This window comes from Trichosurus vulpecula, chromosome 3 (genome assembly GCF_011100635.1).
Source record: "Trichosurus vulpecula isolate mTriVul1 chromosome 3, mTriVul1.pri, whole genome shotgun sequence".
Classification (NCBI taxonomy): Eukaryota; Metazoa; Chordata; class Mammalia; order Diprotodontia; family Phalangeridae; genus Trichosurus; species Trichosurus vulpecula.
The window spans coordinates 172,707,306-172,733,974 of record NC_050575.1 but is presented as its reverse complement, the minus strand read 5'-3'; the positions used below and the strand labels follow the sequence as shown (position 1 = coordinate 172,733,974).

Sequence of the window (26,669 nt, the reverse complement as noted above, 5' to 3'; positions counted from 1 at the left end):
TCATGACAAAGACTAGTACGAAAGAAAGCTGGAAAGTTCGTAGGGAGCCAGATCATGAAAGGCCTTAAATAACAGGTTAAGGAGTTTCCATTTCATCCTATGGGCACAATGGGTTTCCAGTGAAGGTCAGACCTATGCCTTCAGAAGATTCTTTTGGCAGCTGTGTGACACATAGATTGGAGAAGGCCATTTTTAGTTGGAAAGACAAGACTAAGGCAAACAAAACAAATTTCCCATCCTCAGACCTCATGAAGACCTTTGTGACACTTTTTACACTTGCTGTATTTAGCGTTATATTTATTTCCATAATGTATTTTATCTTCCCTACAAAACTATAAGCTCCATGAGGAGTTATATCTCATTCATCTGTGTATGCAGGGAATGCTCAACAAATGTTTGCTGAACAGAATAGATCTATAGAAAACAGGATCCAAAATATACAATTACACATTAGATTGAACAGGAGTCAAGACCCAAAGTTTGGGGGTAAATCTGGTTAACTTTATGATGGTCAGTAAAGGAAGGCTCACAGTAAAATATCTATGAAAAGGAGTAGAGGAAAAGTCATTTCAGAGCAGGGAAAATGAACCCAATATTGTATTAAAGGGAAAGGAATATTGTTTCTCCTCAAGTATAGGGAAAAAGTGAGTGGCTCAATAATGCTTAATCAGTTAAAAAACATGCCCACGTCAAACATAAAACAAATGCACCAGGAATAAATTTAACGACAAACACGGTAATAAGCACCTAAAGACAAGCAAGGGAAAAAAAGCATGGAATGAAGAGCCACACCCTAAAATCCACATCGATCAAGAGCTTCCAGCATCCCCTGTTAAGTACACGGCCAGAGTTATTAACTCTTCAAGCGTGACATTCAATTGTTTGGTAAAACTGCCCAACCAACGTTGTTTTCCCTGTTTCCCTTCCCACTCCCTCCATCTTGCATTTATACAGTTACAGATTCTCTCTAGCCAGCCTCATTTCCTCCCTACCTTATACACACACCACGTACATCATCACTTCTAAAGCTTTGCTAATACTGTCACCACTAACTAGAAATCTTTCTTTTTGTCCCTACCCAAATTCTACTCAACTGTAAGGACCCAGATCAAGTCCCCCTACCTCCATGAATTCTTCCCATTTTCTGTTCTCCCCCTTCTCTACCATACAGTTTAGATCTTTAAGCCCTCTCTAATGAGGCTGTGAGCCTTATCTCAATTAGACTGTGGGGTCCTGTGAGCGGAGACTATGTCTTCCTTGTTCTGTATTCCCTAGCACAAAGCTGAGAAGGATTTGTAGTAGTGAGACCTGGATGTGGTTCCTGGCTCTGACAGCTCTGAGACCTGGGGACAAATGATTCTTGAACCACAGTCTAAGAGGGCTGTTGAGAAGAAAGACTTTTATAATAACAATGTAAAGACCTACTGACTCACTAATCAAATGGGGCTGGGAATAGGGGAGCTGGAAAAGGGACCCTATAGGCTAACATAATAGCAGAGTCCAGGACTACCACAATCCCAGCTGCACATCAACCTTAACAGTTGGGATGGGATGACAACCACTGCCTCCAACAACTTGGTCAGGAAGATTCAAAGGTAGTCTCCAAAATGTGCACCTGCCACCTGGCCTTTGCTACCTACCATGCTCCGGCTGTCGAGGCTCAGTGAGTATCTGGCTTGGCATTAACCTTTGGGGTTTACCTCCTTTCTTGATCCAATATAACTATCACCCTACTCTCTGTAAGAAAGCCCAGGATGAATTGAATGCCATGAAAATTAACTCTAGCCAAAAAGAGTGAGATTTTAAAGAAATCAATGAGAGCATATAAAAGGTACTGAGTGATTCTGATTCATTGATTCATTCACTCACTGAATATCTTGAGCACCTACTTCCAGTCTTTTGACTAAATCCTATGGCAAAGACCATGGGACCCTCTCTCTAGGATTTCACATTCCTGTTGAGGAGGCAGGAAACATTTACTATAAATATAATTGTAAATATAAATATAATTTAGGGTAGTATTTTTATTGTAACAAAAAATGGATTCTATTGGATAATGAATTATGGCATATGAAAGTGATGGAATATTAATGTACCACAGTAAACAACCAACATGAAGACTCTGAGAAACTTGGGAAGGCCTGAATGGATATAAAATAAGCAGAATTAAGACTGATTTAAGCAATAACCACAATAAAGGGAAAGAACACTGAAAGACAACAGAACTCTAACCAATGCAATGATTATTAAGCTTGACTTGAAAGGACTAATGGTGGAACACATCTCTTTCCCCTCAGTAGAAAGGGAATCAGACTTATTAGATATGAACATTATCTTGGTTTCTTTTTCTTGTCTGTGCACCTCTGTTATGGGTAGGTTCATTTTTTGAACTGAGGGTGAATCATAGGAAAGTAACAATAACGTTCCAAAATTTGTATGAACTAAGGGATGAAACTAGGCAAACCACAGGCACAACTACAACAATATAAAGAGGGGGGAAAACACTACAAGGCAATTGAATTATAATGTAATGACCGGCCAATCCAGAGAAGAAATTATAACAGAATACTTCACTCCTAACGATAGGTAGGGGCCCACCTTGAACAGCTGAGCTCAGATATTTTCCCTTGTAGCAAGAAAGGAGTTTTGGGAGAAAAGAAATAAGGAATTGCCCTGTAAAAAAATGCTAGTAAAATCTAAATAGTGTGATAATGGATCCAAATGTGCAAGGTATGTAAGTTTTGTAAATGTCCAGGGATTATTGTAGGGTGGATCAGGAAGGGTTCAGGGAGGAAGGGAGAGAACATGAGCTATGACTTGAAGGTTGAATAGGATTTGGATAGACTAAAGGGCTATTAGTTTGGACTCTTAAGACAGTTTTCTTGGTGTAACAGTCACACATGAATGTTACTATGCATGTATTCTAATCAACTAACCTACAAGCTTCAACTTCTCTAGAGCAACCCTCTTTCTCCCCTACTCTAGCCTTCCTCCTTCTCTACCCTGTCTGCTCATGGCAGGTGCAGCAGCCGCTGCTTCAATGCAGGAGAAGCAAAACTCCCAGTGATCTCCTCCCTGCCTGCCTGCCTCCTTCCCCCACCCCCTGGCCTGCCACACTGCTTAGCTTGCAAATCTATTGCCATGTCACTGAAAGCACCCAAGATTTGATTTGTGCATTCCATAGAAAGAGTTAATTCCAAGTGAGTTCAGGCGCAGAGCTGCTGGTTTATAAATACCCATATCTTGCCTTTGTTTCGGATCTCAGCAAAGAGCAAAACATCTGCCAGTCTAAAATTAAACATCTGCGCCTTCATGGGGAAGGAAATGGGGGCCTGCAGTTTTATGTGCAAAGAGGTCTAGCCCCAGGGTGAGGGACATGGGCATCTGATGATGGCCTCAGGGTTTACTATGAAGATGAGAAGAGCAATCTTCTCTGTGGACTAACACTTGGCAGGGGACTCTGGTCAGACTGAGGGCATGGGTGGCAGAGACAGCTAGATCAGTAAACCTGGAAGCCATCTGAGAAGCACTCTGGGCTTTGGGAGAACGGACATGGCTATGGTCCCTGTCCAACCCACCTGGAATATACTTAATCTTTTTCTCAACTATCTGCAAAAACCCCATTCCTTCTGAAGTAGGTGATAGCTGCCTGACCAACTTCCTTGTTCCTTATTTGGTGACCAGGGTTAGAGGGTCCACAAGCAGCTAGATTGAAATGAGTACCTGCCATAAGCCTAATCCTGGGGCAGGTTAAGCTACAGGAATACAGGAAAAGACCTAGTCCCCTGCATATGCCCTCATCTCATTGCAGTGGCACCAGGCAGGCTGGCCTCGGGGGAAAAATCTTTTAGGCTGATTTTCACCACAGGTATGATGGATTTAAATGCTTGTGCCTTTTAAATGGGGCACAAGTTAGGAAACACATACAGCTGCACATTCTCCTGGTACAGTGGACAATGGGCTGGAGGCAGGCCTCTCACAACTCCAGTGCTATTTCCTGGCCTCACCCTTGTGCTCGTCTTAAAATTTATTTCACCCACAGGTTCAAAGGGGGAAATGTATTCAGGGACTTTTTACTTCTGAGCCACAACCCCCGCCTCCCACCCCAATCATTTAAAAACCATATTCTTACATTTCTTCTATAATTTCCAAACTTGACATGTTCCTATTCTCCTCAACTCAATGAACCAAAAACAAAACAAAACAAAACAAAACAAAAAAACAACAAAAAAAAACCTTGCCCATTCTCCACTGTAGCATGTAATATTCCTGCCACAAGATTCACAGGATTAGAAGGGAACAAACACTGAAATCATACTGGGGCCACTTACAGAGAGGAGGAATCCAAGGCCCAGAAAGAAGAGTGGACAAGGAAAGAGCATCAGAATCAGAGTCCGGGGGCCTGGGTTCAAACCCCAAAGAGCTTTGCCACTTTCTACCTGTGGTGATCTTGGACCAATTTAAACAGCTTGGTTTCATTTCTTTCTTAGTATCCCACAACTGAACATAATACTTAAGATACTTGTTGAGTTGAAATGTTATTAATCTCAATAGTTGCTCAGTTGTAAAATGAAAGGGCTGGGCTAAATACACAGCTCTATGTGGCTGTGTATTTAAGATCACAGGATTTACAGCAAAGCCAGGGTCCTTAACTCTTTTTTGTGCCCTGGACCCCTTTCCTCATGTAGTGAAGCCTGCAGACTTCTCTGGTTGTTTTTAAATGCATCTTTTATTTATATATATATATATATATATATATATATATATATATATATATATATATATATATATACACACATATGCCGTATTTCTCCAACGTATTTCCCCATGTATAAGATGCACCCTTTCCTGAAAAATTTGGGGTCTAAAAACTGGGTGCATCTTCTACAATGCTTGTGGATTTTTTTACTTGCATTTTCCACTTTTTCATGCTTCTTGTCTTTGTACTCTTTGTTTCACATTTGTTACCAGTATATTAAGTTTTGCCATGTTCTACTCAGAAATGGCTCAGAAAAGATTTTTGTATAGTGCTGAATTCAAGTTAAAAGTGATCCAGTTTGCAAAAGTGAATGGAAATCGTGCTGCTGAACGTAAGTTTGGTCCTCCCCCAACTGAGAAAACAATCTGAGACTGGCTATGGGAAGAAGAAACCGTACTGAAAACGCCACAGCAGAAGAAGGCCATGAGAGGTAAGAGTGAAGAAACCAACTACAGAGTCTGTACCTGGGTGAAAAGATCCTGGGACAATATCAAGACTGGGATCGTTGTCAAGTCATTTAAGAAGTGTGGCATTTCAAATGCCATAGATGGAACTGAGGACAGGGCAATATATGAAGACAATGATTCGTCATCAAACACAGACGAGGACAAGCTGATGGATGAGAGTTTTGACAGTGATGAGTTGTAGTATGAATTTTATGATGAATAAAACTTCAATAACTTTGTGTAATACTTTTTTTTCAAATTTCAGGCCCCAAAATTAAGGTGTGCCTTATATATGGGGCATGCGTGCACGCGCGCGCGCACACACACACACACACGAACTAATTATACTGAAATACAGTTATCAAAATATTTGACTAACTTTAAGACCACCTTAGAATCATCTATCTAGTCCAAATCTGAATTTTATAGTTTAAAAAAAGAGATATCAAGGCCAAGGCCCCACATTAGTACATGGCAGGGCCCACTGTTCTGACTCGAAATCCAGAGTTTTTTCATCAAACATTCACATCAGCGATCTTCCTGCTAGGCCATCCTTGCCTCTAAAAGGGTACCATACATGTGCCCGAGGAAGTGAATTGACAGGAATTTGCCACCCAGGTCTCAGGGAAAAAAAAACAAAAACATTTTAAACAGGAGCTAAGGAGGAGGAGATGAGGAAGGGACCTGAGATAGTTGCGCACATTTTATAGCTGTATTATCACAAAGTGAACTCAAAATTGGCAATTCCAACTAACTGGGCTCACTGAGCAATGTAGTATAGAAGCAAAGAGCCCTTGTATTTCTTTATGGCAGCTCAAAACCAACTATTGTGGACTTCTTAAATACGAAAATGTGTAGAATCATAAACTGATTAAGGCTTTAAAGAGACCCTAAGAACAATCTAATCCAGTCCTTTCATTTTACATATGAGGAAACTGAGGCTCAGAGGGTTAAGTGAATAGCCCAATGACTCACAGGGGTTCTTTTATATGCAAAAGCTGTTTCTGAGAATAAAAGAAGCCTGTGGATTCTACTGGCTCAAAGGAGAGGGAAAACTTGCCTTCCAGAAAATGGCCTCTCCCTACGAGCAACTGCCCATTCCCCGCGCCTGAAAAAAAAAGAAGTTGGGAAAGGCTCAGGTCCACTAGCAGGGTGCTTGCTATTCCTAACTAGTGAGGTGGCAGATAAAAACACAACAAATCCCAAAGGGTCCATTTGAGCCAAAACCCCATCCTAGTGTTCTTAAGGAGGCTTTCGTATCTGATTCCCCACAGCCAGGAGGTCAAGAGAAGGAATTAGGCTGAAAATAGAGACTTCATTTCATGTTAACTCAAGAGAAAAGCCAATGAATGAATACTTCCCCCCAAGAGAAGCAACTATAGTGGGGGCCAGGACAAAATTCCCAACATTCTATCCTAAGGGCGTATTTAAACATGAACCTCAGCTTGTAGTATTGTAAAGCATACTGGGGTTAGAACCAGGAAGGCCAAGTTTGAGTCTCACTTCCAAGGTTTATTAAACTGGGTCATTTCAAACAAGTCACTTAATCTCTGTGTGTCAGGTACCTTGCCTGGGAAGACTGAGTACCTTCTGTTTTACTTACTTTCCTTACAGGATTTTTGTGAGGCTCAAATTAGATCATGTCTGCAAAGTGCAAGCTTGAAAGTACAATATAAATGCCAATTGATTTTATTATTAAGCTGACCGCTCTCTGTGGTAGCCAAAAATTAGAAACTGAGTGTCCTATTGAAGAATGGCTAATATAGGGGAATAATGGAATATTATTTTGCCATGGTGAAATGGACAGTTTCAGACAGAGAAAACGGAGAAGAAACCTATGAACTGATGCAGACCTAGGAAAACAATTTACACGACACTTATTTTAGATTTTAGAACTCCAATTTAGATTTAGACTTTAGAATTTCCATCAATTTAGATTTAGATTTTAGAACTCCAATCAATTCACTGATAAACACCATGAGTCCAAAAGAATAAGGATGAAACATACCACTTACCTCCTGACAGAGAGAGATTATGAACTTAAAATGTAGAAAGAGACATATGGTTTTCAGATATGGCCAAATATGGGAATTTCCTTTGCTTTATATGACTATTATGGACTTTGTTCAATCTGGAGGGTAGTGGAAAGGAAAGTTGAATCATTATTTTTTTGGAGTGTTTATTTGATTGTATTCCTACTATGTTACAAAGTACTGTGCAAACTACTAAACCCTTATTCCATTACCCATCCTCAGAAAACTCTTTCCTGACTTAACATCCTCAGCGGCTTCTAGGGAGGCACTTCTAAGAGGCCAGACTAGTCTTCCCAAAAGAGACAGCAATATCCACAGCACTATTTCAAATAATCTAGATTCTAACCAAGAAAAACATACATACACCACATTTCCTTGACCCAGTTATGGTTGGTGAACCACTTTAAAACAATCACGGCCTTAGAGAAATGGCATCACACTATAGCTAGAAACAATGGTACGAAGGAGGCAATAAAGAGAGGTGCCTCTGCCAAGGTCAGAATTGAAATTGAGGGGATTCAAGTAAGAGTATGAATAATAACTAGTTCAGTGAAACATCCCGATGGACCATAATGATTAATATCTTTATGGCAATTCATACTTTACAGAGCAAATTCACATCTACCTCAATGGATCCTTCTAAAACTTCCCTCAGAGATGGGTCAGAATATTCTCCCCATCTTATAGATTAGGAAACTTGAGGTGCAGAAAGACTAAACAGTATGTACTATGGTGGCAAGATCTGAAATAGGGACTGTGCCTGGACTTCCAGCCTTAGCTCTGGCACTATGAAATACCAACCACTCAAATTTCTTTAACATTTTAAGATTCACCACTGCCCTTTCCTCACATTGACCCTGAGAGACCAGAAGTCCAAGTCTGATTCCCCCCCCTCCTTTGAAAGATAATGAGTTTGATCACAGAGAAACAGCCTTGCTCAGGATCACACACACACACAATACCTATCTACCAAGTTTTTAAGCCACCATTTGAATATAGATCTCCCACCTTCAAGTCCACCCTTCTGCCTCTATGTGACCAGGAATGAGTCACTTCATATATATGGGCCTCAGCTTCCTCATTATCACTACTCATAATGTACAGGGATGAACATCGAATATCACAATGCATACCTAAGAAGATGAAACAAGCTATTGGCTGAGTGGAGGATGAGCAGAGGGCAGAATTCAGTTCTCTTGATTTCTTGTTTGGGTTTGTTTGTTTTTTTTTTTTAATTTAGCAAGTACCTGAATCAGGAGAGTTCGATCTTCATATAAGGAGAACTAGGCATACCAATTTCATTAAAACTAGATGTCTGGGCAGTAAGCCATTTGATTTGGGCCTGCTGCTTAAGAGATTTTGCAGCTTCAGGCTAGTTGGTGCCCCCTCTTCCTGCCCCCCCCCTTCACTTTCAAAGCCCATTGCCAGCTCATGTTAACTGGATGCCAACCCCTGCCTGGCACCACTATACCACCATAGTGGTCTCCCCAGGTGGAACTACCCCTCCTCTGACACTGGCAGAGCCTTCCCCCACTCCAAAGTTGTGTGACATGAGCTTCCTCTGGTAAAATGGTAGGCAGAGAAAACTGCACTGATGGACAGATTTCTCTTCTCCCGCAGGCCAAATCGGCCTTGTTGTCAGAAGGCATTTGCACGCGCAAGCACACATACATAAATGCACACACAGAATTTGTTTTCAGGAGGGGCAGAGTGAGAAATTCTCTGAATTATTGAGGCCAAATTACAAACAATACCGTTTGCTGACCCAAATCCTCAGCTAAATCCAACATGCTGCTCCTATACTCAAGATACAGGGCACCCTCCAAAACAGAATTTGACATCCGTAGAATCAGCTCTCTGTGCACATACCCCTAGGGAGCTGCTGGCTTGCTTGAGGATTTCTTTGCAGCACAAAAAACAAGTGCTAACTAACCCCCTCTTGGTTGTACCCCTAGCCAATGGGCCTTTGAGATATGAACAGCCTTCCCTGAAAGTCTCCTTCTATCAGAACTATATTGTTTCAAGGAAAATATTGGTATTCCAACCCTTATAAATTTCAAGTGAAAACAAAGACCCCTGGGCTTACACCTATGGTGTGCCGAAACCAGACCAATATTGTCCTGGTATGCTGAATATATGCATACACAGTCTTCCCAGCTTACCTGCCTACCATTACTAGACTCAAAACAGGAAAAAGTCTCAACAACTATTCTCTCTGAAAATAATGTAGTACAGCCTTATGTTGAAAGAAAAAAAAAATCAGAAAATAAACTGGAGCAAAAGCAAACTGGTTACTGAAACTTGTTGCTAACTAGATCAGTCATAGGAGCTGGCAAAGAGATTTAAGGAAGAGGGGCAGACCAGGAAGAATGACAAGCATCTTCTCTCAGGATGTTTGCCCTGTTCCCTATCCCTCTCCAACTCTCCCCCTCCCCAAGTCCTCACTATCAGATCAAGGCATACACAGCAAGACTATAGACAGAGAAGCAAGTTCTCCCCCATCCAATCTGATCACTGTGAAAACTCAAGAGAATGCAAACTGCTGAGTATACCATCTCCAGGCCTTGCATACCAATTAGGTACCTCCCAATTCCTTGTTGGGGCTAAATAAGCCTTTCTTCCTCACCAAAAAAAAAAAAAAAAAAAAGCTCCTGCCATCCACCTCTCTCCGTTGAAGGGGACAGATACAGTAAGGCAAACCCATCAAGCGGGGGATATTTTGTGAGCCAATTTCCACACTGGCTTTCCCCCTGGCAGCAAAGGAATATAAATGAGTTACAAGTCTAGGGAACAAGGAAAGGCAGATAGATAGCAGGGAAACCCCTGGCCCTCCAGGATCAGATGCCAAGCAGCATTATGCCATCAAATCTAAACAAGCTTGGTCTCTGTGGCTATGACCCCCCAGCAACTACCTTCTCTAGACTAGTTAACACAATGGATACCTTCAGCCCCCAGCAACCTGCACTTACAAGTCACTTAGGCAAAAGAAGTTTAAGGGAACAGAGACGACAGGAGAAGAGACAGGCCAGTCTCCAAATGGAGCAGCCTTATCCCCATTTGGCCTCTTGAAAATTGCGTGGAAGAGTGATGTGAATGCAGCATGGGGAACATGAAAAAAGGAGATGTGTGATTTCCTGCTAAGTCTTACCTGTCTCCACTAGAAAGGTAGCTACAGAAAGAGAGAGAATCAGGGAAGTTTAAAAAACAACAAGACAAAGCTCTGGGACCTAGGTTCCTACTCAGAGCTTTAAGTCATTCTGTAACGTTTAATGAGCTACAAAATCTTTTGGGGTCTTATCTTCCCCACCTGAAAACAGGAAGCTTAATCCGTGACATAGATTAGTTCATGGTCTATCCCCCGAGGTCTGAGGAGGCTCAAATGTACAAACCCCCATGAACACTTCCAGAAAGCATAATACACCAGGTAAACACAAATGATTGTCATTTTGCTTTATGACATTACCTGAGTAGCTGCCTGTGGACTTGATATACATCTGGCCGTACTGCTCCTCTACCATTGTGTCATAGGCCTCGTCGTCCTCCTCATCCTCTTCATTGTGGTAGGAGGTGGGGCTGTCAGTGGTGGGGAGGCTGCTGGCCCCGGGGCTGGTCCTCTCACCCTGGGAGTACTGTACCTGCTGGATGTTGGGGATGAGAGTGGCCAGGCTGGGCATCCCGTAGTACGAGACTCGGGACAGCTTCAGAGGTGCCGCCCCGCCCACTGCTGCCCCGCCGCCCCCCGATCCATCCCGGGCCCCAGCTTCTAGGGGCCGCTTGGCTGCCAGGCCTGGGCCTGCTGCCGGCTGGAGCTCCAGGTTCTCATGCTTCACACGGGTGAGAAGCGGGATGGGCACAGAGGGGGACATGACATAGGGTGCAGGGCCTGGCTGTAGCTGGTTGCAGGGGCTCTGGGGCTCCGAGCTGGTGTCCTCGATCATGGCGGTCTGTGAGTCACAGTGGGGCGAGCTCACCTTGAACATCAAGTCTGTGCCCCGCTCCACAATGTGCTGGATCTGCAGGAAGCCGGCCGTGTACATCACCACGAGCTGCTCGCTGGCTGCCATCCTGAGCTTCCCCGTGTAGCAGAAGGAGAGGATCTGCTGGAAGCAGGCAGGGGGCACTGTGCCGGGCAGCTCAAAGGCGCTCTTGCTGTTCCCACTGAACAAGTCCCGGAAGTAGAGGCTGCTGGCCGCCAGGACTGCACGGTGAGCCTTGAAGGCTTGCCCCTTGACGACTATGGAGACATCACAGTAGAGCCCCAGCAGACGCTGTTCGTTCAGGCAACCCAGGACAGTGTTCCCAAAATTGGGGATCTCTATGTGCAACATCTGGGACATGACTGGGCAAGGAGCCAGGACACCTTAGACATTCAACACAGCTGGTTCCAAAGAAGGGCACATCTGTAAAGAAGGACAGGGGAGGTTCAGGATGATGGGGGGAGATGGAGAGGAGACAAGTTTGGATCAGTTTCATATCTAGGGAAATGAAAATTTGTGAAAACAGCATGAAAATTCACAGTTCAAGAAACTTCTGAACTGGCGGAGGGAACATCAGTTGCCCAATCATAAAGGTTTAAACGGATGTTCTGCTTTTAAAAGGGCAGAGAAGGGAAAGGCATTTTCTCTAAGCTCACATTTCCCCTATGACCAGCTTCCCTGCTTCCATAGTCTTTTCCTCACTGTGATTCCAAACCATAGAGCTTTCTAGAGGTTCTTAAGCAGAAACTTTGTTTTTTACACTGAAACCCAGCTTTGGAAGCAGGAACAAGAAAACCAAAAGAGTAGGTGGGGGGAAAAAAAACAAAACAAAGACCCAAGGCCCAAATATGTGCTTGGTTCCTGAATTCTTCTTCTTCTAAATCATCTCCAAGCATTCAGTGCTAATATGTTTTTCAAAAGGGAGAGAAACAAAAAAAAAGGATCCCAGCAGCAAAGGAATGAAGCCTTTGAAGGGAGAATTAAACACCTCCTATTGCCACCCTTCCCTCCCCACCTCCCCCACCAGACACCTAAGGCAGACAAGAGACTGCAGATCAGCAATTTGATGTGGCCCAGACAAGAAACCTTTGGTTTCAGAAAGGGCCCAGGGAATGTTGCCAACACTGATGGTATTCTTTTCTTCTCCTGCAACATTTCTGGAAGTTAGCACTCTTCCTGAATAGCAACACAATCCTCACCTACCCATGGGCAGGAGACATGTATGTACCCATCTGAGAGAGGAGAGAGAAGGAAGGAAGGAGAAGGGAAGGAGAGAGAGACAGACAGAGAAATATTCACTAGTGTAGTGCAGTATATCAGGGCAAGGGGTTTTAAGTTTTGATTTGTTTTTCTTTAAAAGCATCTAGGTCCTTTTACTCCAACAGGAAAAGACCTGCTAGTCTATTTTTGCCCCTTGTTCTTTCTTGACTTTCACAGAAAGAGAAAAAGAGAGGAAGAGAAAGAAAAAGAAGAGATGAGAGATGGTTAAGAGACAGCAGGGAGAACTCCATCACTTGGAAGGACTAGTCAACTCCCTGGTGACAACCTCTTCCACCCGTCCCTTGCTCCCTGCCTCCTAACAACACTCCAAGATCTAGTGGCCTTTTGAAGCTTTGGCCTCCAATCAGCTATTTTAAGGGACTGAGAATGAGGAGCACTCTAGTCCGTCTGTCCCCCACCCCCAATCAAACATCCGAACAGTTAAATCTCTAAACCCAAACTGGTTGGTCGCAACTGCACCAGCAAATGAGTTACAAACTAACTAGAGGATACAGAGACACATGCTATCCAGACTTACATATCCCTGCCCCCCGCCCCCCCCCCCCCATATACTAGTCAGCTCATTGCTGCAGGGGAAATCCCAACCTGAGCCTGCCAGGAAGGGAAAGATACTGATGGGGGGGGGGGGGGGGGAGGGTTGGGAGAAGGAGAGAAGCTTTGAGAGCTGGACCAGGACCAGGCAGATCCTGGGTTGGTCATGAAAATCCGGCAGAGGGACTGAAGAGATGTTTACCTGATGATAAATTCTAAAAAAAAGGCAGGGGGGTGGGGGGTGGGGAAGGAGGAGAGAAGAGGGAATTAGAAAAAAAAAATAAACAAAAACAGCCAATTTAGAAAAGGCCAGAAGTCCTGCACAAAGAGCTGCTCTGTTCTGAAAAAAAAAATATAAGTCCAGTTCTATCTGCAGAGCTGAGGAACAGGAAGGAAGGAAAGAAGGAGCAAGGGAGAGAGACGAGCCGCCAGACAGGCAAATCTCACTGTGCTGCTAGGTCCAAGAAAAGGCAAGAACACTCTCTGGAGAAAGAACTTTACTGGCTCCCAGTCTCCTGGCTGGCAAACCTACCTTAGGATACCGCGGGACTGTAGGTTGTCACCGCCAAAGGCTGGCTAAGTGACTTGTGCCTCTACGGGAACTGCAGCAAACGAAGGAGAGCGTGCACTCAGGGCGGAGGGGCAGCAGGGGGAGGGAGGGGGGGAAAAAAGTCTCCAGCCCTCCGTTTGTATCTACTGGAGCTGAGGCTATATTAGCCAGTCCAATCTCCCAGGCAGCGAACGGCATCTAAATGAACAGGCCGGATGCAGATGAACATTCAGGCTGCTCTGGGGAATGAATAGCCGTCTTTGATTAGGGACCCGGAGTAAATGCCAACTTCAAACTGAAGCTTTAAAAACAGCGAAATCTCAGAGCCAGAGGAATGCACGGCTCCGAGTGTTGGTACAAGACAGACTTTTGATGACTCACTGCAATGCAAACAAAGATGGCAGAAATACTGTACTGTACGCTGATGAAATGCTTAGTGGTGCCACGGCAACTGAGACAGGCTTTAAATTTATAGTGCAGTTTTGCATATGAATTACCCAGTAAACTGCCTCCCCTGCCATCTAGTACATCCAGAGTGTCAAAGCATTTAAACTATTCCAAACAGTCTGCAGGGTTGGCATCGCCCCTGCTTAACTCCTCCAGGGAGAGCAGGAAATGAGTCGGAGTAGAGCAAAAAGAGGCAAAGAGGGGCAGGAAGGGACAGAGTGGAAGGGTGGCGGGAGAGAAAGAAAGGGAGCAAGAAATAGAGAGCGAAGGGACAAGGGAGGCCATCAAAGAGATAAGCAGACAGAGAGGGAGAGACAGCATCTGGGACAGACAGAGAGAAAGGAGGAAAAATACAGGAAGATAGATAGTGAGAAAAGAAAGAAAAATAGGAGAGATATCCATATACCACCACCACCACCCCTTCACAAACACCTGGAAAATACAAAAGCAGCAACTGAGTCCCAAGTTTGCCAGTGTCTGGTCAGCTGACCTCTATGCCTCCAGTTCAAGTTCAGCATTTTATTTTGGATCCCCCTTTGAAAAATCTTCCCAACCCCTATCCCTTCGTTCAACAGGCAACTTTCTGAAAGGTGATGGGACAACAGACCTGGGCCAAAATGTTTCCACCTGACAAGAAAAAAAATATTACATGGCTCTCATCTCTTCGCCTCCCAAAGAACCCCTCACCACCTTTTCTTAACACACTGGAAAAACATTCTCAGCTGCAGGAACCACGATGACTGCCCCATGGGAACAGCTCTCAGGCTGCGGCTCCATCTACTAAAAGCAAATCCATTTGCGTAAGTAATGAAATCCTAGTCACATTGTCTCCTCACTTCAGATTCAAAAAGTATTTAACATGTATTGAGCGAGTTTGGGCCCTTTTCTGGGAAAGGGTCTGTCTTGTCCCTTGCTTGTCGGTTCTGCTCCTATGGAGTCCTGATTCTACAGCTCCTCCTAGGGCTACAGATAACATTCTTGACTTTTTTTCCCCCCTTCTCCCCAGTTTCTATTGCCTGAAATGTCTCAAGTCACAATACCTGGATTCCAGAGCTACTCAAAAACCATGCATGCAGATAGATACCCTGGACCCCTGCCCAACCACTTCCTAGTTACGAGAAGCGTACGTGCACTGAGTATTTTCCTGTTCATTGGACCTCCAACACATTAACTTCAGGACTGCAGAGGCAATGGAGGAAAGGGAAGGAACTGCAGGGGTGCCTGTGGGGAAGTCAAGAGCTTTAACTAAAGCTTTTCCTATTCAAGTCTAACATACCAGTATCCCCTTGGCACTGTAACCAATGTTGTCCATAGTGGGTTGAGATATCTCAATGCTCCTCTCTCAGTCCCTCCCCCACTTCCCAACCAGGCAGCACCAACTGCCAATTTCCTGGTCAATTTGCATCCCCCTTTTCTCTCAGTATCCAACAAATGGTTGGGTTTCCTGCGAGTCAGAAGGGTTAGGCTTTAGTGCTGCCTCTCCGAGAGGTGACCTGCTATGTGACCTTGAGAAAGTCCTTCACTGCTTCAGGCATCAGTTTCATCCTCTATCTAGATAAGGGGGGGGGGGGGACGCATCAAATGGGGATAAAATATCATTGATCTTCATTCTCTAATAGGATCATTGTGAAGATAAAGTAAAATTCTTTTTTTTTTAAAGACATGAAATCTCTTTGAAAAGTATAAAGACCTATACAACTAACTGTAAAGGCTTAGTGATTAGGTTACTGCACCATAAAAACCAAACTCCAGAACCCTAACATTGAAAATTCTAGGTTGTCATGGGAGGGAGGAAAGAGAAGGCAAAAAAGGGATGCTTCATTGAGAGAAAGCCCCTGGAAAATACAACATGTGTCTGAGAAACCGATCGTGGGACAGGAACATCCTCATTGCTTTATCTCCTCCTCCTCCCCCATTCTGCCTAAGAACTCCTTTCAGAGGAGTATGGAAGACTAAAGAATGAGCCAGCTGGTGCCTCCCTATTCACTCACAGGCCCTGGCTTCCGAAAACTAGATAAAAACAAGATGAATAGAGAGCTTGAAGAAATCCAGGTGTGTGGAAGGAGCTCTGAGCAGGGAGCTGTCCAAGTTAAGGTACTTGGGAGGCGAGATTATGCGTGGTCTTTCTTCACTACCAATATTAAGCTGATGACAACCATCAGGGGCGAGTATGGAGACAAGTAGTGTGATTGGGGAAATGAAAAAAAATGGCTGAGCTCAGCAGCATCAGAGACTGAATCTCTCCAATGCATGGGAAGCATGGTCTTTCCCAATCCCTCTGTCTGGAACACTGACAAAATTTCTGGGGTATACTGAGTGAGAAGAGGGAATAGCACCCCTCATTGGTTCAGCCAACATATCAGTCCCATACCATGTTAAACTTACCATGCTTACAGGGAAAATGGAATCATTCTTATTTCTCCCTGCCTCTGTGTGGTCTCTGAAAGGAAACTTTTCTTTGCAAGACAGGCTAAAGACCAGGTTGGCATCCAAGGCCCATGCTTACTATTAAGCTCCCAACTTAGCTCTCCACCTTCCAGGTGGGTCTCTTTGTTGTTACTCCTCCTGGATCATAGGTAGCCCTGCTCCCATCTATAGATTTGGTTCATGGTATTCCCCTGTACAGCATGCCTACCCTCCTTTCCCTCTCCACCTAATTAAAATTAGGTCTTTAAAGGCAAAGTTCAAAACCCCAAAAGCCACCACGGAGTCGTTCTTAATCATATTAGCCCACACTATGGAATCTTCCCTTCGCAGACTTTATTATACACTGATCAACTGCACATGAAATCAAATAGCATCAAATGGTAAAGTCTTGCTCTCCCTAACTAGACCATGGGTTCCTTGAGGATAAGGATCAAATCACTTACTTCTACCTGCCTCATAATGCACCTCATCCAAGGCTGGGAACAAACTAAGTGTCGTCGTAGGTTGTTGAGTTGGACAACAGAATCCATAGCTTCCCAGCATTCCTTTCTTTAAGTCAGTTCAGAGAAAATGAGTTTTTCCACAGAAACCCATAGCATTGCTCTCTGCCCAGCAACCAAAGCATTTCATATGAATAATCTTCATTACTTTGAAGTGGTTACAGATCATCACAATGTTTGAGAATGTCCTGCACTAAATAGAAAAGATGAAAAAATACAAGGAGTCAGTGTTGGAGGGATTATGGAAAGATAGGCACACTAATTTATTCCTGGTGGAGCTATGAGTGATCTGACCATTCTAGAAAGCAATTTGGATGTAAAGAAACTGATGTCCATATCCTTTGGTTCAGAGATTCCTCTACCAGTCACATACCTCTAAGGAATTCAAGGATAAAAAGGGTTCCATATATACCAAAATACTTATACCAGCATTTGGAGGGGTGGGGTGGGTGGAACAGCGAAGAACTGGAAGCACAAAGTTGATGACCACTGACTGGAGAAAAGTTAAACAAATTGGAATGCATAAATGTATTGGAATATGATGGTGCTGTAAAAATTAAGAAATATGGCAAATGCCGAAAAGTATGAGAAGACATGAACTGAAGTGAAGTGAGCAGCGTCAGGAATATATATGACTATGACAATGTACATGAAAAGATCAACAAAACAATGGAAACTAAAGTCTTCAAAAGGATAATAACCAAGTTGACCAGAAAGAAGGGATGTGTGACAGAACTTATCTTCTTTCTTTGCAAAAGTAAGTGACTATGGATGTGGAACACTGCATATGTCAATGTTTTTTTGATGTGGTCTATTTTAGCTGAACTAATTTGTTTTCTTTTTTCTTCTTGTTATAAAGGATGGCTCTTCAGGAGAGGGGGGAAGGGAAATGTAGGTGACATAAACAAAAGATGCTATTCTGTTTTTAAAGCAATCAACAACAACAACAAACGACCTGCTATGAAGCAAATTTTGGATCAGAGAGGTCTTCCTGAAGAATTTTGATATGCCACAAAGCACAAATCATGTTCTTCACCAGATCCACAATCTGGTCATCTTCTGGGATGGGACTCCTATCTACCACCTCTAGCAAATACTCCACAGAGAGATGATCCACCAGGCAAGGTTGCTTTCTTCTGGCTCTCCTGATATTTCCTGGATCCTGGATGCAGCACCTGTTGTCCTTCGCTGTCACTATGTGATCTCAGCCTGCCTCCTCTTCTATTCATGCATCTCTCCAAGTCTTTACCCAAAGATAAAATGAGGGTCAGTGTGACAGTAGGCAAAGAGCACTGGCCTTGTAGTTAGGAAGCTCTTAGTTCAAGTTGTACTTTTGACACATCCTAGCTGTGTGACCAAGAGCAAATCATTTAATCTCTCCGTGGTCTGGGAAATTTTTTAAGATCAAATCATAAACATGCATTGGTGGAGGAAGTTTCCACACCAGGGGAGATCCCTACTCTGTAATTTCAATGATAAGTCCAAAGCAAAATATAAGATAAAGCCAATAAAAAACAATAAAATTGACCTTTACAGCAAGTGATGCACTCTATACCAGGTAGTTCTCTTTCTAGCTCTAATCTATTCTACAAGGACATTACATATTCCATAATATCACTTCCAACTCTTAAGCATCTACAATTACCCTTGAAACCAACCTGAGAATACCAGGCAAATTGCAAGGCTATTTTCGAGGTCTTTATTTTAAAACACACAAGCCTAATGTCCATCATCAGTGAGGAAAGCAAGTGGGTATACCAGCTAATAGCATAGGAGCTCCTTCCAAAGAGAAAAACCACAGACCTCATCACCAACTCCGGTAAGCCAGCCAAAATCTTACCATTCCAGGTTTTCCCCCCTCTTTCTCTCCCCCACAGTTTCTGCTTAAATACCCTAGTGTTCTGGCCAGACAAACTTCCCCTGAGAAGTAAAGATTATTCACCTAGAAAACGATGTGACTGTCACATCCCCCAGGGGACCACAAGACAATTAGGCAGTTTTGCTGCCTTGTCCTTAAGCAACCTGTGAAGCATGGAGGCTTAACTACAACCCACCAATGTTCAACAGCGCGTTTATTCACAGAGAAGGAGAGGAAAGAAAGGCGCTGGTTTTAAATTGCATTCTTAGAAGCCTTGGCAGGGGCTGAAACAAAGCTGAACTTTAGAAGAGAGAAAAGGAAAGGTTTTGCTTATCCTTTGAGGGCTGCAAAAAAAAAATCAGGACACAGAACTGACAGCTCTCCTCCACCCAAACATTCAGAAAAAGAGAAAAACTGAAAAAAAGAACTAATGAGAAGGTATCTCCCTCCCCTCTTTGAAGAGGTGGCGTGCTACGGCTGCAGAACATTGCCTACATCAGACTTTGACCAAGTATCGGTTACTACTGCTGAACTGCGCCATTACCCTTTTATTCTTTAGTAAGGGGAATGGTTCTCCAGGAGGCTAAAAAAGCATATTAAGATATCAATACTTTTATAAAAAATAGAAGAGAAGGGGCTGAGGGTAAGAGCTGCTTACTTCATAGACCCAGTTATTAGGGAGGGGTGGAAATGGCCCCAACATCACTGATCCCTTTGGTGCTCATGGAAGGATGGGGAAAATTGATCATTCACACTTGGGAGTCTTGGGATAGTGAGGGGAAGAGGTAAGACATTCCTTATTCAAAGGAAAAGCTGGAAAGGGATTCCTGAACTTGGAAGAGAAGGCTCTGCTAGATATCCCAAAGTCATTTCCAGCTCTGACATGCTAAGTAATGGAGCTGGGTGGGGCAAGGGCCAGAAGGGCTTAGTGGTGAGTAAAGGTAGTCTAAAAGATGTTATGCCCACTTTCTCCAAAGCTCTGAGCCCTCAATTTCACCTCATTTTTAGATTCATTCCCTGAAAAGGCTGAGACTTCATCTCTCTGAACATCAGACTCCTCCTCTGTGAAAGGAGATTAGATCATTCTCCTACCTCCATCAATGGGCTCCTGGGAGAAGAGGCAGGCTGGTATTAGAGAAAGAATGTCTGATGTGGGACTCAGAGAAACTATGTGACCAGACAAGTCACTCTCTCAACTCCAGTTTTCCTATCTGTAAAATGGGAACAAAACCTGTAATACCTATCTCATCGGGTTACTGTGAGAATATATGTAAAGGGCTTTGCAGATTATTAATCACTGTATTGTCATTCTAACCACACTAAATAAAAGCTAACATATATATAGCTCTTACTGTGTGCCAGACACAGCACTTGATAATTATTATCTCATTTGGTTCTCACAACCACCCTGGGAGGCAGGTGCTATTACCTCTATTATATAAATGAAGAAACCGAGGCAAATTGGATTTAAGTGACTTGCCCAGGGTCACGCAATGTCTGAGGATAAATTTGAACTCAGATGTTTCTGTCTCCAAATCTAACTATCTTATCCTGTCAAGCCTATCCTTTCTATCCACTGTATGAGATCCGAGATCTGAGAGCACTTAGAAACTTTCTTACCCCAGCAAGGAAGGGTATAGGGCAGAGTGGACTCTCAGCTATTAGACCTTTGTCCTTTGGCTTAGTAGGCAAAGCACTCATCATCTCCATCAGACTAGGAGTCCACGAAATGAAAGTTTCCACTAGATCAAATAGAGGCCGGTTATGGGGTAAGATCTAAGAAGACAAATGCCAGCCTCCCTAGCTTGTCCTTGACCTTGAAATTCTCTTCGGGTCCTTCCTCTATCATAAAGATTAGGCTCTAGAAAGGCTGGCCCAGAGCACACAAAGGTTTATCTGCAAGAAGAGAGGTTTAATAATCAGTAGCCAGGGCGACCTTAACAGTGACATGGGTCCTTCCCTCCCTAAGGGAACGGAACCCAGCACAAGGAAGTTTTGAGGGAGGAACGGGGGCAGGGCACTGTCACAGAGATGCTTAATGAATGTTTGCTGAAATAGATTTTGACTGCTTCCTAATGCTACCAAAGAGGAACATTCGAGAGGGAAATGAAGTATATCAACACAGGTTCCTATAATGCTCCATTTCTACCATTTATCTGTACCCCTCTCCCCGCAACAAAATATAGCTTCTCCCTTAAATCCTTTAAAGTACAGTTAGTATTTCTGTACAATGGACTTTAAATGAAGTTTGAAGGCAAAGGAGTTAGGATCTGAATGCTGGCTTTGCTATTATTATCTATGTGACCTTGGACAAGTTATTTAATCCTCATGGGCCTCAGTTTCCTCATCTGTAAAATGAGAATATTTGACCTGAGGCTCCTTCTACCTCTAATTCTATGATCCTATTATACTGTCCAGACATCTCTCCTTATGTTCTCACATTGATATTCACCCTCTCCCCTCTCTGTCTCTGTCTGTCTGTGTCTGTGTCTGTCTGTCTGTCTGTCTGTCTCTCTCTCTCTCTCTCTCACAGAGAGGACAGGTGAAAAAGAGTAGATATGTACAGTGACAGCTTCTTCTCTGCGGAACTTGTTCTGGGGAAACCAGAGATCAAATTCTGGACAACACAAAGGTCTATGTGAGCTCTCCTTCCCCTAGGGGAGACTCAGTTAATCTCTAGCCAAAATACCCACCTGCCTAGACTCAGAAAACAAAAACTCTTCTTTTTTGGAGGGAAAGGGAGGTTAGTGGGCAGAATATACAAGCTATAGGTGGGGTGGGCATACAGCAACTCCAAGGAGAGTCAAGTGGGAAAGGCAAGGCTTGGGCTCAGTTCCATCTATGACCATGTGCTACTGCAGTTTAGATTTCTACCTCAATTTATCTCTCTATTTCAGCTGAAAGATTCAGTTTTTAGGACACAAGGCAGTGTGGGATATTGTATACAGGAAACTGGACTTGAAATCAAAAAGGCTTGGATTCAAATCTTGCCTCAGACACTAACTTTGCAACTCTGGGCAAAACACTCAATCTTCTGTGCAACTTGAGTTTTCCTATCTCACAGGATCACTGCTGATGATTCCGGTAAAATTCCTTCTAAACCTTAGAGCGAATATAAATGCACACTAAGATGATGATGATGATGATGAAATAATTTGGGGTTCTCTAATGGACTGGGATGTGGGGAAGCAGAAGTGGGAAGAAATAGAATAACAGAAAATATTTGCTCCTATCCTATATAGCCCAAGCCAAGTCACTACTAGTAAATACAAAGAACCCCAGAGCCAGAACTAAACTATTTGCAAACTTACTCAGGTAAGAGTGGTCCTGGCAAGGTGAGTAGGGTCCTCATACAGCCTTCGTGAAACACTTAAAACACTTGCACTGAGAGGTCATAGACTTAGATAGAGTTCCATCACCAAAAGTGCAGTAATTCAATCAGGGAAGTACACACGAGCCCCATTATTTTTTAATTAAATTCCATCCCCCCCTCCAGCTTTCCCCTCCTTCATCCGACACAGATTCTAAAGAAGCTTGCAGAGCGCACTGGAAGAATGCAACATTTAATCTTTGCAGATTACTACCAGGGAGGGAGCGGGAGGCGAGAGAAATTAAATTATTTTGCAGGATTTAATTTTAAGAATCTAATAAGAGCTTTCTGGACCCAGGCAAACTCACAAGCATTAAAACACACAGGCACCTTCTGGGGTGGCAAGTTAAAGGGGGAAAGGGGAAAGAGGAGAGTCCTGCAAATTAGTCCAGCCTAAAAGAGGGGGTGAAATCCTCTTTTCTTCCATCTACAATTCAGAACCACATGCCCTAACGCACCCCCCCATCACCTCCACCCAACACACAACTGCCAGATAATACATTTTATAACCTTTGTTCCTCCTGTAGCTTTGCATAGACATCTCCCCCCTTCCCGTACCCCACCCCTTCCCCAATTTTGAGGTAGCATGCCCCACCCCAATCCCCCTCTCCTAGCCTCAGCAGTATGACAGGGCCCCAGCCATCCAAAAATAAGGAAGCATCTTAAAAGGTCAATTAGAAGAGCTTACGGAACCTCAGCCTCTGCTCCCTGCTCCGGCTCATTACCTAGTATGGTGGAGATGCCTGGAATTTTTTTTTTCTCCTTGTGCAAGTTAGTCTATGAGTCAGCATTAACACATATGAGAACATCAGGGCATCAGGAATACTGCCTAGTTCTGATGCAATGGAGGTTGTAAAAAAAAAAAAAGTGCATTCAGTTTGGACAGCAGCCTGTAATTCAATTGCCTTCACTTTTCAATTACTGCCTGAGAGGTCTACAGTTACCCAGACTGCATAAAAGAAGGGAACTTTGCTTACATCTCAGGCTCAAATTAATGACTTCTTACTTTTGGCTACTGCCTGTTCCCCCTGTGAAGAGAAAGCCCGGCTGTTGTGCAGTTAACCCTTCAAAGGTGCTTCATTTGTTCTGACCCTTTTTGGACGGGACTCAACTCAGTACCACTTCCTGGGGGAAAGCAGATGCTGCCATGCCAAGTTCTGGCCAGAGGATCCAGCTAAGCATTAAACTATCAAGCTTCTCTAAGGTGAGGCCACAGCTGCAGTGGGGTTTTATTGTTCATGAAAACACTAGCTTCCCTGTAGGGACCCAGGTAAGCAGAAAGCCTTTTGCAGGAGTTCAACTCTGAAGGCTGGTTCTTCCAGGGTCAAGGAAAACAATCATCTCTTATATTTTGAATCTGCTCTATGCTTTTCTTCATTGATTACATATTCATTTTCTTTCATGATGCTGACAATAAGCCTGTGGTGTTGAAAAGACAGGGGTGATCAGCTGTGTTGGAAATTGGGGAAACTGAGGCCTTGAGAGAAGAGAGGACTTGGCTAAGGTCATGCAGCATGTTGTTGATGTTAGAGCTGGGACCCAGGCCCAGGCTTCCTGATCTGGGGCCCAGGGCACACTACCTTGCAGCTACCACCCACCAGATGACAAGTAGTTACTTAGAAAAACCTCTAGCAGCAGTCTGGCATCAGACCATCAGAAACCTGTTCTAAGGGCACCAATTATAACATCATTTTACACATGTCCAAACATTTGCCCTGAAGGATGGTACTTCTTAATGGAAAGGGACAACATGCCAGAACGCTCAAAAGTTCATTCTCCTTCTTCTCCTTTCCCTCATAGCCCCAGAATAAAGAAAAGAGACCCTTTCACCCACAAGCAGTCTACAATGGAAAAATGCTGCAGTAAAGGCTCCCCCCACATCATGGACAAATTTGGGATCCTTGAGGTACTAAGTTATCTAACATGAGTAAGCTGTTACAAGGAAGGGGGTCCAGATGGTGTGATTTGAGGATTACAGGGAGACAGAGAAGTTGGGGTATAAGCAGTATAGGGTGGGAACCCCAGCACACCCTTTCCACAGCATGAACTTTCAATTTCCTGAACAGCTCTACTCTATATTACAGGCCTCTTGTGACCCCAAACATCCAATATTTATGTGCCTAAAATATACGGGATGGCTGGCTCCTCACCTGAATCTAATAAACAAGTCCTCCTTTGTTTTGGAGGGCTGGCTTAACAGACAAACACAGTAATGCTGACATATCCAATGAGAGGGAGATGAAAAAGGGACAGAAGGATGGTAGAGAGAGGGATGTCCTCAGTCCAAGATCTGCCACCAACTTAACTAACTGGCTTAGCTGTTTGAGCTCAGGCAAGCCACTTTCCTCTCTTGAGTTCCAGCTACTTCACATGTAAAATTCCACTTAGGGGCTAGGGTGGGCAGATGCAGGTGAGTCCAGTTCATGGCTAAGGTCCTTTCCAGCTCTGGGATGCTATCGATAGTAAGGAGATATGTTTCTCATCTAAATTCTACCTGTAGGGGTTAGATTCATTAACGAACTTGGGACTTTTGTCCAACTCTGTTCCATTTACAAATGGATCACATGATTAGGGACCTAACGGATCATTGCCAGTCCAAGCATTTAAGCTCCTGGATTTGTTTGGGGGGGAGGGAATGGGGGAAGGGGAGCCACCAAACCTGAATAGGAGGCCCAGGCTCTTGTGAGTGAAAGTTTACCATAAATATGCCCGTACCTGCATATTTTAAATCTCAATATTGTGACTTTCATGTTGGGGGAAGGAAAACAACAAAACAACAAACAAAAAAACACCAGCAGCAATTAAACCAGCAGGCAGAGGAAAAGAATTGGGTGGGTTTCCCAGCCCTTTGATGTTAGAAGCTACCGCGGCCCTCAATTAACAAAGGAAGAGGAAAAGGAGCTGCCCCCCCCCCAATCTTCCTCAGTCCTCCCCACAGTATGCCTTTCCTTCTAAGGAGTGACCTAGTTCCTGCTTGTCCCCACCAAAAGCAAACCCAGCCCCCAATTTGGCTGCCCTTGGAGAGGCTCTGAAAGCTATTTGCACAAACCAAGGGCCAAGTCCTTTGGAGTGTGTGAATCTCTTCACTGCTACAAAATGGTTCTAGAATGTTTCAAAAGAATTTAAACAGTGTTTTGAATAGAGCTGACAATCTCTCTCACCCATATTTGTAATTTAAATAACTTAAGCTTAAAGACTGCCTCCCTTGGGCACGGTTTAATAACTTAAAAACCTTTTCCTTGCACTGTATGAAAACCAGGGTTGTCTCTCCCCTTTCCTCTACCCCCACCCCAGTTCTTGCCAAATCACCCCAGACATTTCCCAGGTCTCCCCAAAGCAGGGGTCCCGTGATGCTCTGAGGGACCTGAAAGCGCTAAGTACAGGGGCATAAAAAATTCAGTGTCTCCATCTGCGTTTTCGTGGTTTGGGTTGGTTTTAGGGTTGGAGTGAGAAGACATACAGTCTCCTCAGTGTTCCCCCACCCTATCACTTAATCACCTTTCCTGTGTCCCTAGCCAGCTTCCTGAAAGGTCACTGAAACTCTCCTTCCTCCATCTTCAACCACTGCTGAAGAAGGAATGGATTAATCTACAGGAAGGCTCCATCATCAGAGATCTCTAACTCCATGGGGGAGGAAGTGCTATGTGTAAGGGATGGGGTCTTAGTCTTTTGAAAACAACCCAGCTTGACTCAGGAGGTTCTAGGTGTGATGGCCCAAATGTTAGAAAGAGAGACAAGATACGGCCTAACCACCTCCCTCTTCCCATCGAACTCACAGTAAAATGCCTACACAGCCCTGAACCTATTACTGAACTCATTAAAGACAGTGATACTTTGTAACATACTCCAATCTTTAATATTCATAGTTCTCCTCATTTGCATTGCCTGCCATAAATAGTTGAAGCAGAGAGGTAAGACACAAAACCTTCCTTGCATTTCTAATTATGCTTAAAAATCAAATGTAAATCACAACACATCCAAGATACAGACAATATTAAAACGACTGCCGGCACAGTGAAAATCGCTTTGTGGGAAAAGAAAGCCAGTTAACAGTAAGAGGAAGAATCAAAGCATGTTCCCCAGAGCCACATGCATGTGGTTTCAGAGAGGTTGTGCAGCAGAGGAGGAGAAAAAGCAGCTTGGGGCCATAGAACCAGACTCCCCGGCACCCGATTGGGTTGGGGCAAAGAAAGTGCTGGCTTCACCAGTGAGTCCTGCTAATATCACTCACTGGCCACTAACCTTTGGCTGCAAGGACCATGACTAGGAGGTGCAAAGAGAGGGGACTGCTGGCCATGCTGAGCTGTCAACAAGCAACCCAGGCCCAAGCCAAGTGTGTGGTCAACAGCCAAGCTGCTGAGGGTGATCCTCCAGAGCTGCAAATCCTGGTCTGCAATGCTGCTGCCACTGAGATGAGACCATCTCCACTGAGAGCAGCCCCCTCCTTTACCCTTTAATCTACCCCAGGGCTCTCAGGCTGCCACTGACAC

The 26,669-nt window shown here is 43.9% G+C and overlaps 1 protein-coding gene across 3 annotated transcripts in view; it reads right to left on the bottom strand.

Moving 5' to 3' along the window:
- NACC2 (NACC family member 2) overlaps positions 1 to 26,669 on the bottom strand; it is a 123,800-nt gene that overhangs the window by 26,303 nt on the left and 70,828 nt on the right. Inside the window, exons 2-3 of one of the 3 annotated variants that reach the window (XM_036751390.1) lie at positions 11,210 to 11,638; positions 10,702 to 10,876 (exon numbers count right to left, since the gene is read on the bottom strand). In XM_036751390.1, the coding sequence (XP_036607285.1) occupies positions 10,702 to 10,876; positions 11,210 to 11,575 (541 nt within the window). In that variant the 5' untranslated portion in view covers positions 11,576 to 11,638. Of the gene's footprint in view, positions 1 to 10,701; positions 11,639 to 26,669 lie in introns of all 3 variants that reach the window. The other 2 variants (XM_036751391.1, XM_036751389.1) reach the window with 2 other exon arrangements.